Genomic DNA, 14,072 nt, shown 5'->3' with positions numbered 1-14,072 from the left:
GTCGTAAGTCGAGGACTAAACCGGTCGTAAGTCGAGGACTAAACTGGTCATAAGTCGAGGACTTTCCCTGCCCGGGAGCGCCGCGCATGCGTGGTTCCGCCCCCTGCGCCGGCCGAGGCATAGCTGGCAAGCGGCAGAGACGGAGCAGGCCGACCACCAGCTGGCCCGGCCCAAGGGAGGTAAGGCACCCGCCGGAAAAGGGGGGAAAAATGGCGGACAAAAAAATGGCGGACAGCCTTGCTTGGCGACCCCCATGAAATGGTCGATCGACCCCAAATGGGGTCCTGACCCACAGGTTGAGAACCACTGGTTTAACATATTGTTAAGGTATTCACTCTTGAGCAGAGAATAATTTATAGCCGGCCTATTAAGGTAGCCCAGTTGTTAAATGTAAATAAACTATAACCATAGTCATTTTTAGCTATAGTGCTCTTTTTTTAAAAAAAATAAAATGACTTCCATGATTTGGATTTTGAGAAGTGCTGAACTTGTGTTTATGTGAAATAGACCTGGAAATCCAGCCAGTTCTGCCTTAAATATCACTTATTTTTCTGGATTTGCATAAGAATGTTGCTATTTCTTTTGCTGCATAGTTACTTAATGGAAATTCATCTGAAGCAGAAATAACAACCACTTTTCTTCTCTCTCTCTCTCTTTATTTTCCTTGTATCCTTTGCAACAATTTTCGGCAGGCAGCCTCACTTCTCTTGTGATTCTTTCCACAGTCTGCACATTTGGCAAATGCCTTAGTGCCGTATGGGAGGTGGGTGGAGAGGGTTTAGCTGTCATTCCTTCAACTGAGCTTGCTGACTTGCTTCAGTACATAGCAGGAAGAGCTTGAAATGATCTTTCCGGGAATGCATTGAAAAATGAATATACTTAATTTCTATTCCGAATGAAATAGCTCCATTTGGTAAATATCTCAAATATCTAAACGATAGTTCTCACAAGTTAAGGTTAGCAATACAAAAGGAAATGGCTTGCTTGGGTCTTTCATATGGATTGCAAAATTAATGGTCAGATGTAATACAGGTAATGTGCCTAAAATATAAAAATAATGTTTGAGGATACATTTCATTTTATCATTTATGGCCAATGGAATAAAATGCATTTTTTCTTCATTCTAGCCATTTTTGTATGAAATTTCATCAGATCTCTCTTGGAAATATGTGGGAAATTTATCAAAACATTCTTACTGTATACAAAGATAACAGTGACTAGAAGTAATAATGTTAATGCTATTTCCATCTTTTTCTAGGCAACCAACGGCAGAATTAAATGATTGTAACCCCAAAGGTTTAGAAGACTTTAAGAAGACTAAGTCTTGTTTCTACAAGATCAAAACTGAATTAAATGGCTGATAAACAGATTAGGTAAGAGCTTTTTTCTGTTCCTCTCTCAGCTATTCTCTCCAACTTTTTCCTTTGTGTTGTTACCACACAGTTCATTTTCTGTATCCCCAACTCCAAAATATATCTTCCTTTTGCCTTTATTTCTGTTTTCCCTAATCTGTCTTCTATATACAATATATTGGATTGCAGCCCCATCATCTCCAGCTAATGTTAACCTTTGGAAAATTGGATGGAGATGGTGACTTGTACTTCAGTAGTCCCTAATGAGAAAGCAGAATTTGGGGTAGGTTGCTTTGATCCTGCCTTTGTTACCCTTAATGTGTTTCGGTTGGGAGAGGATAAAGAGGAATTAGGGGCTAATTCAAACAGTAAGACAGGCATTCCATGGTAGAACAGAACTTCTATTCCCCTGTGGACAATTACATGTTTGAAAGCATATCCTCCCTCTATAAATGGTTCCTGTCTAAGAAATCAGGTTGTAAGGTTTCAGATTATCATTGTAAATGAATAAATGTTGGATAAAAATCCAGTTTGTGTTTTCTTAATATTTGTCTTTTCTCTAAAATTTATTTCTGATCTTTATAAAGCTGCCTAGAAGGGTGAAGTGAAAGGGGGACATCGGGATTGTTAAGAGTTAAGAGAATTGCCAATTCTGTCATGGTGTATATCATAGTGCTCTTATCCTTGTGTGCCTTTGGGTACTTCCTCAAGATTGGCTTACATCAAAATGGTAGAAACAGAAACCAAAAGGAAAAGAAAGAAAATAATATTTATAGGATATCATATCAGTATCAATACTAATGGTGGTATTTTGGATGTACAGGAATATATCAATAAAATATGAAATTAATATGTATACTATTAAGATATTTAATTTAATAGCTGGAACACTAAAGTGAATAATGGGCCAGAACACAGTGGTAATTGATTGGTTGGAGAGTGTGGGCTCCTACATGAGGCAATCTACATTATGATTGGTTGCTGGGTATAAAAGCGAGTTTCCCTTTTTTCCTGCCTTGTTCTTTTGTGTGCTCTGTGTGTTCTGTGATTTACCTAACAATTTATCTCATGATGTAGTAATGTGCCTGACTATCTTATCTACTGTAAATATAGATGTTAAATATATTTATTTATATAAAACTATAAGTTTGTGACAGCATCATTGACTTCATTTGGACACCTGCTGCACAATTCCTTGACAGATACATAGCCAGGTAATAAGATAATTAGGTTCCCCAATTTTGGTTAATTGGAACTTTATTCTCAACTGACTATAATTTGGAGAGTTGTTTGAACACATGTAGAAAGCATCATTTTGAGGAAATTCAATCTTAAATTATAATGATAGGTGACATTTGCAAGGTTATCTGGGACTGATAAACTATATAGTCCAAATACATAATTTTATAACAGTCATTTATACTTTGATTCTTTTTGTAATGTCAAGGCTAGAGTAAGAGTCAAAGCTGTAAAGTAGAAAAACATAATAAGAATTTATATTAAAATCAGAATTATGGAATAACAGAGTTGGAAAGATTATTATAGTATCTGTATCAGAATGATTTGTAATGCAAATGAGCATATTATTTGTTCACTGTATACAAATGGAAAGAGGCATAGCCCTCCAAAGGACAATGTAACTAACAGATGAGACTGGATAAGAAGATTAAAATGAAGGAAAACTTAGAGCGTGCAAGATGAAGAGGCATTTTTTATGTGTATCAGAAATATTGATAGTCCAAACCCTTGTGTGTATATATATAGGTTCGTTTAGTGTACTGCCACCTTATTTGTTTGGCTAATTTTTAGAAAAAATATAGAATATAAAGATTCTCTACAAAGAATCTTTGTAGATAAAATACAGAATTGCAGACTGGTCATAAACAAGTCTTAAACAGTTCCTGTGTTTGATTCAAGCACTAAGTGTTCAAAATGAAACCAGTCTTTGATTTCTTTTCATTTTAAATTTAGGCTCTTGTCTGTATTTTGTGTTTCTACATATAGGCAGCTGGACCCAACTGATAATGCTGCAAATAGAGTAGAATCTAAAAAGATTAATAGCTCTACACTGTTTGCAGGAATATTTTCTAATCAGCTTTATAAAAATTAAGCAACAGAATGGATTCATGCCAGAGTATATACTCTGAGATGTTTTTCTAATCTTCTAAATTTCCAAGGTGACCCAAGATATGATATAGTGGCTGTTCTGGAGAAAACGTCACATTTTATGAAGCCCATATTTGACCTCTAAACTCCCACATATTTTGTCTTGTCTTACAACTCCTCATGATACACCTCCAACTGTCTATCTTTTGAAAATCCTCAGAGTTCTTTAACCAACTGACTGAATTTGCTCTCTTGTTCCCCTCTGTCCTTTCCTATCCAGTAAACATTCTTTGTACAGGCTGAATAGAATATGCTACACTATCTGAGGCTGGTATCTTTTCTTTCCCCCTTTTAGTAATTGGCTTCTAATCTTGGCCATTCTATTTGAAAGTCAAGTCAATAATGCTGTTAAAATAAGGAGAGCCAGAGTTCCATACAGTTCTTATACAGTTGGAGATCTTGTAAGGATTCTATAAATTATTTTTTCCCTCAATTAAGTGTGATAAACATGGAATTCCTGTAGATTTGAGGCTTACAAGCTTGTCTGAGAGTTAACTCTCATTGAACTCAATGAGATGTCTTAAGTGTAAGCGATGTCATCATTCAACGCATCTAACAATCTTGGTGAGGTAGCCATATCATTAGTAGAAAGTTAAGCTTGACTGAAGGAAATTTTTACTGTTTGAAAACAAAAAAGGGGGAGTTTTATAATCTTTTACATGGGTTTATAAATCACACTAAGCTGTAGTGTGATTTGTCAGGTTTGACTTAACGTATAGCCATTGTGGGTTGGAAACTGTAAAATTTGGGGCACAGCGTTGTAAGTACCTACCCAAATTTGACTTATTAAACTAAGGTTAAGCAAAAGAAAATAATTGTAGTACAGTAAAGGAGCCTACTGTTATCTATATTCTTAACCCCTCTGGTGTTGTGAAGATAAATATGAGATCCAAGCTTTACATACCATTGGAGGGTGGATTTTCAGAAATGTTATAAAAAGATTTCTGAAAAACAAAGTTAGAGGAAATAACTACACATACACAGAACAAAAAATGTTCTTGAATTAACAGGGATAGGGTTTGATCAGTTCTGAAAGAGTTATGTTTTTTGTAACACAGTCAGTTTTGAGTCAAGTGATAAACTGAAGTATCACAACCTGCCAAGAGTAGGTTCCCCCCTTCATCAAATATAGCCCTGATTCAGTGGTCTCCAGTCTATGAAACTTGCTGTGAGAAAAATCAAAATCTTTAAGATGCTGCAGCCTGACATTTCTCTACATTTCTCTTGTCTTTTGTGGCTGGGTTGCTGTTCTCCTGGGAATGAACCCCTGTGCTCTTTTTCTTACAGTTTACCTGCCAAGTTGATCAATGGAGGCATAGCTGGGCTCATTGGGGTCACCTGTGTGTTTCCTATTGACTTGGCAAAAACACGTTTACAGAACCAGCAGAATGGCCAGAGGATGTACACCAGTATGTAAGTACCCCACAGATTTAAAGAGAAAAGAAAGCATTCATTCATTCTTATTTTTTTAATCAGTTGTTTTTTTTGTGTGAACTGCTTATATTTGTCTGCACAAAAATCCCGTGGAGCTGTTTACTGAGATCCACTAGGCCACATATTTTTAGTGGAACTTTGATCTTAAGCTAGTTCATCACAGTGTTTTGATTAACTGAGAGTTTTTTTTAGAGCTATTGTAGTAGTTTTAATAATCTTAAGAGTTGGGTGCCTATGAGAGACATTTCTGCATCACTGCTCAGAGAGATTTAACCCATTGGGTAGGTATAATAAATTTAAATAAGTAATAAAATAATTATGGAGTCATTCTAGCCATTGAATACAGCACCTGCTTTGTGCAAAAGTCCATATTAAAGCTTCAGTGACACATAAACAAATCTGGTATTTGTCATTCACTATTGGAACACGTGTGAATGTACATGCAGTAAGAGAGAAATTTGTTTATTTGCTTATATACTAAATTGTTATCCCACCTTTATTAAATAATTGAAGACAACAAACAGATATAATATTCTTTTCTCCTCGTATTTTCTCCCGTGAAATGGGTTGGGCTGAGAGAATATGACTGGCCCAAAGTCACCAAGCTGGCTTCCATGTCTTAGGTTGGATTAGAACTCACGAGCCCCATGGTTTATGGCCTGTTGCCTTAACCACTAAACCAGACCAGTTTTCTTACCATTTCTCAAAGTAATTAATTCAACTGTACTAGGAAATCTTTCCTAACAGTCCATTAAAATCTCCCTTCCTGTAACTTAATTGATCGACTTTCTACTCTCTAGGATGATTCAGCATAATTATTTATTTGATTAGATTCCTACGCCCTAACCCTTTTCTCTAGGAGCTCAAGCAGACTTTCTCAGGGCTATCCCTGCTTCAGCTCCTGTAAAGTGAGGTTGGGCTGAGGGAAACGGTCTGGCTCAGAGTCATCCACTGAGGTTTCACAGCTAAATGTGGACAGAGCTTGGATTTTCCCAGTTCTATTCCAACATCCATGATTCAGTATATGAATTGTTAGTGACCTTCTTCTGTTTTATATCCTTTCAAGTCCTTGAAGAGTGTTGTCGTATCCTATTCACTGGTTTTCTCTTCTCAAAACTAAACATTCCCAATTCCTTCAGTCTCTTTCATCAGGCATAATTTGTAGTCCCCTGTCATCCTCAAGCCTCTTCTCTGAAGCTTTGCCAATTTGTCTGAATCCTCTTTACAGTGAAGTGTACAGAACTGTACACAGTACCTAAGGCAGGATTCAACAACAGACAATGTCAATTTCTTGTGACTTGGAAAATGTACTTCTGTTAATGAAGCCTAAAATTTCATTCGCTTTTTTGGGCTGCAATCCTATTAAATTAATATTTAATCTTATTGTTGTCCTGTAGATTATTCATTTTTTATTTGTGCTTTCAAATCAATTTTGACTCATAATGACTGTCTGGACAAGTCCATGCAGTTTTCCTGGCAAGGTTTTTTTTTTTTGAGAAGTGGCTTGTTCTTGCCTTGTTCTACGACTGAGAGAGAGTGACTGGTCCAAGGTCACTCAATTCGCTTTGTGTCTAAGACATGACTAGAACTCACAATCTCTTGATTTCTAGCTTGGTGCACTGACCATTACACCAAATTATTTTAAACCCCCCCCTTTACTTCACCTACAGATTTAATTTAGTAAGTAATCTCTCTACCTCATCCTCAAATCATCCATAAAAAGATTAAAAAGCATGGAGCCCAGGGCTGAACCTTTAGCATCACCCTCCAGTCTAATGAAGAACAGTTAAGCTCTCTCTGAGTATAGTCTGGAGCCAGCTGTGTATTACTATACTAGACAACCCGTGATCCTTTGGGTCATCGTTTCATAGATATTTCCTTATCAGATTCCCCAATGTCTTCAACAATGGCAGAACTTCTAATATACTTGAAAAGTTCTTAAAAATTCAGGGAGATATTCAGAGATGAATCTGCCTTGAAAGTAGCCCATGATTGTACAGCATAGTCAAATATCAGGAGATGAACACACTAAATGTTTTATGATATTCTGTTTCCAAATATCGATTTTATGATCGTTTTTACATACCGGCGTGATTAGTACTATAATCAACATGCCTAAAGGATATTGGTTGGACATGCCAATTGAAATTGTCATCCTTTTATATCTGGACAAAATAGAAGGATAAAAGTTTTCATTTGGACTTGGAAGATCTGAGTTCTATTTCCCACTTAGTCTATTTTGGGCTACTCATTTTCTCAGCCTGATTTATCTGCCAGGATTAATGTAGAATAAAAACATTAAAAAACCTCACTCCATTGCCTGGGTATTGCCCTTTCATGTTTCATGCAGCAAGGTCACTGAAGGATTAATGCAGTATGCTGACTATCAAAGATGCTTTTAATACACAACAGGAGAGAAGCAATGCAATGGGAACCCTAAAAAAAGCTTTGTTTGTTTGAATCTGTTGATTATAGCTCCCCCGACATATGCTCTACTGACAGATGGGAAGATACATTTCAGCCTGTTAAAGAAATTATTATGTTATCACATCAGGTATTTCCAGGCTAGAGAAAATGGTCTCCAGGCTTTATTATAAAGTTGATTTTGGAAATCACCATCTCTTCGCACTTAAGAGTCTTTTGTACACTGAGGCAAATGGTAAGAGATAGATGAGGAGAAGGGTCTTCACATACTGCCTCAGTTTCTCTTTCTCATGTGGCCTGTTCTTAGTTAAATAAATGTCTGTGTTTATGAGACAAAGGAAACTTCATGTTTTTTCTCTTTTCTCTCTACCTCCCTCCAAAATTGTCTTGATCCTGCTTACCGTATATTCAAGAGCCCGTCTTTCAACAGTCCCTGCTGAATTCAAATCTCTCACAAATAATTATTCTGTTAGAATAATTATAGAAGTGGTCAACTTGTAAAATTATTTTTTAAAGAAAGAAATATCCTGCTTATAATATATATGATTGATCTAAAATTAGAACATTTAGCATGCAAAGTATTTTTGAAGTCCAAGTATTTAAAGTCTACTCAAGTATGAAAAGAATCATTCATCAAGGTTATATGACCCAAAATTTCAGCAAATAGGTGGCTGGGGAAACACTTTGCTTATGGCTATTTTTATTTAGCTTCAGATGTTTCTCAAAGGAATTGATGTTTTTTTATGAAAAGAAAATATTCTTGAGAATGAAATGTTCTTATTCTTCATTATATCTGGACTTGTTTTCTTGCTCTTATTTTTTTTAAGGGGTTCTGTACTTCTTATCAAAGGGGAGCTGTTCTTAAACAGTTTGAAAACAAGAATGAAATTCTGGCACCAATATAATGTTATTATAATGTTTTCCAATGTGGGCATCTGCTGAAGGGAATCAAGAGATGGCAAGTGACAAAATGTGCACTGTAACATCATAATGCAAACCCTGGAACTTACAAACTTGTATTCCATGTCAAGAAATACATTAGAAAAGGGCAGTGCTCGTGTTGTAATGTTGGATGAAGGGTTTGTCATTGGGGGCCAACTAGCTGAGCAGTGCTGTCAAATCGAAGCCTTGGGATGACTTTCTCTACTCATGATAGCCTGGCATCTAGACACTGAAACTGTTGGCACAACCTTTCCAATCTGTTTGCTCTCATATGCGCTGTACTGCAAGTCCAGTCAACTGGCTATGTGGATGGAAGTTGCTGTTCCACATATCTGCAGTATCCTGATTTTGAGAAGACTGAACAGTTTTGGTTGCCACGATGTAAAAAAGATCTTGAGACTCTAGAAAGAGTGCAGAGAAGAGCAACAAAGATGATTAGGGGACTGGAGGTTAAAACATATAAGGAACGGCTGCTGGAATTGGGTGTGTCTAGTTTAATGAAGAGAAGGACGAGGGGGGACATGATAGCAGTGTTCCAATATCTCAGGGGTTGCTACAAAGAAGAGGGAGTCAAGCTATTCTCCAAAGCACCTGAAGGCAGGACAAGAAGCAACGGATGAAAACTAATCAAGGAGAGAAGCAACCTAGAACTAAGGAGAAATTTCCTGACAGTTAGAACAATTAATCAGTGGAACAACCTGCCTCCAGAAGCTGTGAATGCTCCAACACTGGAAGTTTTAAAGAAGAGATTGGACAACCATTTGTCTGAAATAGTATAGGGTTTCCTGCCTGAGCAGGGGGTTGCTCTAGAAGACCTCCAAGCTCTTTTCCAACTCAATTATTCTGTTATTCTGGTTTTTTAGTGTATTAACATCTAATAACTCTTTGATCCATCCATCTTTCAAACAGGTCTGACTGCCTTATTAAAACAATCCGGTCTGAAGGATATTTTGGGATGTACAGAGGTCAGTATTACATTTCATGGTCACAAATAATTCCAGAAAGAAATCTTACTGAAAAATTTGCATCTAGATTAGAGGTTGCTAGGTTTTAGCCATATGGCTGCTATGCCTTTAGCTGTTTTATAGCAATTAGTGTTTCTTACCACTGAAATGCAATGATTTAGAAGGGATTCTAGGTGGCAGCCAGGAAAAGAGTGCCTATTGTGGCTTAATTTTTCAAATGTGAAGTAAAGACATTCCTCTATGAATTACAATTCAATTACAATTACAATTCAATTTTTTTTGTTGCCACATAGGTATGAGAAAACTTTATATAACTTGCATCAGGCTGGCAATTGGAAATATAGATTTTGTTTAAGGAAAATGTTAATTCAACTATTGTCATTAATATTAATCACAACTTTAGAAAGCAAATATACACATACCGTTTCTTGATAAAATCATTTCATATACCAACTATAGTTGTTTTATAAAAAAAAAAATTATTGAAAAAAATCTGTTGACTTTTAAAAATTTGTCCAGATTCCCATGTCAATATGAACAATAACTGAGAAACATCAAATTCCTGAACTTAATTATTAATCTTAGAAATGCTGGAGGATTGGGGGGTTTTTTTGCTTGTTTGTTTTTGGTTTGTTGTTTTTTCTGGTTAAAATCTTGTTATTTTTTACAACCTCACGAGAAGCTGAAATCTGGTAAATGAACATTTTCTCATCCTTCTGCTTGCTTATCTGCTTACCATACATCTGTTAAAGCTAGAAAGGTGTTGCCGCAGTAGTGACCAAAAGACATTTGTGTGTACCGAGCAGAAGAAACATCTTATCCACATTACATTAGCTAATTTACCTTCTGTCTATCTTGGAACGCCTTCATTTAACAATATAGTCCAAGATTAGAGGCACACAGTTTCAGTTCAAACAGCTATAAACCTTGAAGTAATTCATGTAAAGAGAAGGGTGTAGCTACAACTGAAATCTCATTTAGTTTATAGTACTAAAGATTTGCAAGAGTAAACATTTTTATCTGTTTCTCAGAAGAGGTAATGCAGCATACCAGAGTACCATAGCTTACTCTGCAGCATTGGGTAGCATAGATAAAGTTAGTTTTCAGATATGATTACATAAATCCCTGTCCTGTTTTAATGATCTTTAAAACAATGCTGCAATAGCTTTTTTGTAGCTTCTCAGAAAAGAACAGGGAGTGGCATTAGATGTACCTGGTAATGTCAAACCTTTTTAACTATCCGGAGGGCAGGTGCCTAGGGTGAATACTTATTTTTAATGTCAGTTGAGTTCAGAGCAGTTGTTACTTTCTAGGTTCAGCATCTATGATCAGGGCAATGATGCAACTAACTGGGAATGGAAAGTACAGGTTGTTCTTGACTTACAACCATTTGTTCAGCAGCCGTTTGAACTTAAAATAGCACTGAAAAAAAGTGAGTTACCACCAGTCCTCACACCTACAACCATCACAGCATCTCCGTGGTCATGTGATCAACACTTGGGCGCTTGGCAACAGGCATATTATGACAATTTCAGAATCTCAGGTTTGTGTGATCACCATTTGTCACCTTCCCAGCTGGCTTCCAACAAGCAAAATCAATGGAGGAAGTTGGACTTGCTTAATAACTGCATGATTCACTTAACAATTCCAGGGATTCACTTAACAGCTATGGCAAAAAAGGTCATAAAATCATGCATGACTCACTTAACAACCACCTTCCCCAGCAACAAAAAGTTTGGTTTCATGCTTATAAGCTCACTGGAATACAAACAATAAGGCCTGAACTGTGCCTTTCCTTTTAAGTGTGGGAAATCCAAAAAAGTAAAAACTGAAAACTTCCTTCCTTGTTAGAAAATGCTGGATTCCTTTGCAGCCTCTTATGCATCACAAAGGTAACTGGGGCCCTGATTGGATCTCCATTGTATCTGGCTGCCTAGAATTGCTGGGAGGCTTTTGCTGAGAGATTTTACAAACTTTAACTCTTGGCAGACTGCAACACAAAGGTAGCGGTATAAGTAAAAATAAAAAACAGGAGTACATTCAGGGCAAGTGTGTCTGAGATTCCCTGTATCTAAGAATGTCTGGCTTAGTTCAGTGCAACACTTGCTTTGCAGCTGTCTTTCGCAATACCCTTTTCAAACTTGGAAACTGTCTTATCTGTAAACAAATCACTAGTCTATGAGGACAGATTATTTATCTAGGGTCTGTAATCTGTGCTCTTCAGGCAGAAAGTAGGTGTCCAGTTCAGTCCCACTACTCTACTGAGCCTTCGCGCGATCAGCCCCCTCTGCCACAAAGATCCTGCAGGAGAAGGGCAGTGTGGACAACTGTGGGATCTGGCAGGGTGAGAGCTGTGAACCATAAATGTAAAGCTTTTGCTGTGTCCCTGCACAACAGATACAGTGCCCTTGCTGACCTTAATAGGGAAATTAAGGAGACAGGTAAAGGTATTTGTGATGATAATTCAAATAAGCAGGGGATCGTGTTCCGAGATGAAGAACTTGTTTTTGACAGGGAAAAGTGCGAATCAGGTATTACACATCAGTCATGCAAGAACAAAAAGGCATCCAAAAAGAGAAGCCACCTTCTGGTAGGTGATTCAATTATAAGGGATGTAAATTTAGGAAAGGACACAGAGGTTTCGAAAGAGGTCAGATGTCTTCCAGGTGCTATTGCCAATAGGGACAAGAAGCGTATTTCTAAAATAATCAAGAATGCCAGCAAGGACTGTGATGTGGAGGTTATCGTACATCTTGGCACTAACAATCTGTCCCAAAAAGATGTACTCTCTGTGCAGAATGATTTCCAGAGCTTGGGGCAGGAACTTAGCAGAACAGGCTGTAGGCTTACTTTTTCAGAAGTTTTACCAGTATATAAGGAGCAAAATAGAAAAGGCCAGCGTATAGCACAATTCAATATGTGGCTAAAGGAGTGGTGTAAAGGGGAAGGATTTGGATATATTAGTCACGATGTCTGTAACTGGTCTGATGAAAAAATGTACAAAAGAGATGGTTTGCATCCATCAAAGAAAGGGACTGAGTTACTCGGCTATAAATTCACAGATTTTCTGGAGCAATATTTAAACTAAACAGCAGGGACAGTGAGTTAATTGATACAGAACATCCCTGTCCCCGGCAATCTAAAAACTATAGGGCTATCAGTGCATGTAACATAGATGTGTGTGCGGACAAGAATATCAACCTTGCCATCAAGCAAAATCAAGCTTCTAATAGCGAGTGTCACACAAAGTGCACTAACCAAATAGGTAGTAAGACAATAGAGGAACTGAGGCACCACACAGGTTACGTAAAAGTAAACACAGGGTCAGTCATAAAGGACTCAAATGTCTATACACCAATGCACAGAGTATGAACAGCAAACAGGGTGAACTAGAAATTCAGGTTAATAAGGGCAGATATGATATTGTTGCCATTATGGAAACATGGTGGGATGAAACCCACAAATGGAACACACAGCTAGAGGGATTTAAATTATTTAAAAGAAACAGACCAAATAAAAGAGGAGGCAGAGTTGCTCTATATGTAAGAAATAACTACATCTCTACAGAAATAGAGCACAACAATGATAAAAACGGTCTTGAATGCATTTGGGTCAATATAAAAGGGGGGGAAAACGACATTACCATAGGTGTATACTACAGGCCACCCAACCAAACAGAGGAAATAGATGAACTTTTTGCTAGTCAGCTAACTAAGGTATGTAGGCAGCACATCACAATAGTAATGGGGGACTTTAATTACCCTGATATCAACTGGGAGACAAACTCTGCACTAAGTGGAAGATCAAACAGATTCCTGACAAACCTAGCAGACAATTTTGTCTGCCAAAAAGTAGAGAAGGGAACTAGGAGATTAGCCATATTGGATCTAATTCTCACTAACAGAGATGAAATGATAGAAGGTGTTGAAGCCACAGGAACTTTGGGAGGAAGTGATCATGCAATATTGGAATTCAACATTATGGAAGCACAAGCAATAGAACACAGTCAAACTAGAGTCTTGGACTTTAAGAGAGCTAATTTCAATACACTTAGAGAGGGCTTGGGAAGGATTCCATGGATGAGAATCCTCAAGGGGAAAACAACTCAAGAAGCTTGGGAAATTTTGAAAAGTGAGATAATAAAAGCCCAGTCCAGCACAATACCAACAAAGAGGAAAAATAACAGTTCTCAAAAGAAACCAGCATGGCTGCATAAAAACTCTCTGATAAATTGAAAGATAAAAAAGACAAGTATAGAAAGTGGAAAGAGGGGCACATAACTAAGTCAGAATATCAACAAATAGCCCGAGCTTGCAAAGATGAAGTGAGGAAAACTAAGGCTCAAAATGAACTAAGGCTTGCGACCAAAGTCAAAAATGACAAAAAAAGCTTCTTTCAACATATAAAAAACAAGAAAAAAGTGAAGGAAATGATTGGTCCATTAGTGGGGGAAAGTGGCAAGAAGGTGACAAGCAACAGGGAGAAAGCAGAACTATTTAACTCGTTTTTTGCATCTGCCTTTACACAAAGGGAAAAAACAGACCAACCTACCAAAAATAGTGCCATAAAAAACAGAATAGAAACACAATGTCCTGGCTGGTGCTGGCAGCTCGGGAGGGTACACGAGCCTGGCTCCAGGGAATTGTTAACGCTTCTTTGCAGGAGGGTGTCTTTCCTGCGGCCCTTAAGGAGGCCGTTGTGAGGCCCCTCCTCAAGAAGCCTTCCCTGGACCCAGATGAGTTGGCCAGTTATCGCCCAGTCTCCAACCTTCGCTTTGCGGCGAAGGTTG

The 14,072-nt window shown here is 37.6% G+C and overlaps 1 protein-coding gene across 1 annotated transcript in view; it reads left to right on the top strand.

The window, feature by feature from the left end:
- Window positions 1–1,265: 1,265 nt before the first annotated feature.
- Window positions 1,266–14,072, top strand: part of SLC25A22 (solute carrier family 25 member 22) — a 35,722-nt gene continuing 22,915 nt past the window's right edge. Inside the window, exons 1-3 of the mRNA XM_015811941.1 lie at window positions 1,266–1,373; window positions 4,806–4,931; window positions 9,228–9,283. Of these exons, the coding sequence (XP_015667427.1) occupies window positions 1,354–1,373; window positions 4,806–4,931; window positions 9,228–9,283 (202 nt within the window). The 5' untranslated portion in view covers window positions 1,266–1,353. The remainder of the gene's footprint in view (window positions 1,374–4,805; window positions 4,932–9,227; window positions 9,284–14,072) is intronic.

The sequence above is a fragment of the Protobothrops mucrosquamatus genome, unplaced genomic scaffold, assembly GCF_001527695.2.
Source record: "Protobothrops mucrosquamatus isolate PMUCROS unplaced genomic scaffold, P.Mucros_1.0 scaffold_56, whole genome shotgun sequence".
In the NCBI taxonomy this organism is placed as follows: domain Eukaryota; kingdom Metazoa; phylum Chordata; class Lepidosauria; order Squamata; family Viperidae; genus Protobothrops; species Protobothrops mucrosquamatus.
This window is presented reverse-complemented; position numbering and strand designations above follow the sequence as displayed.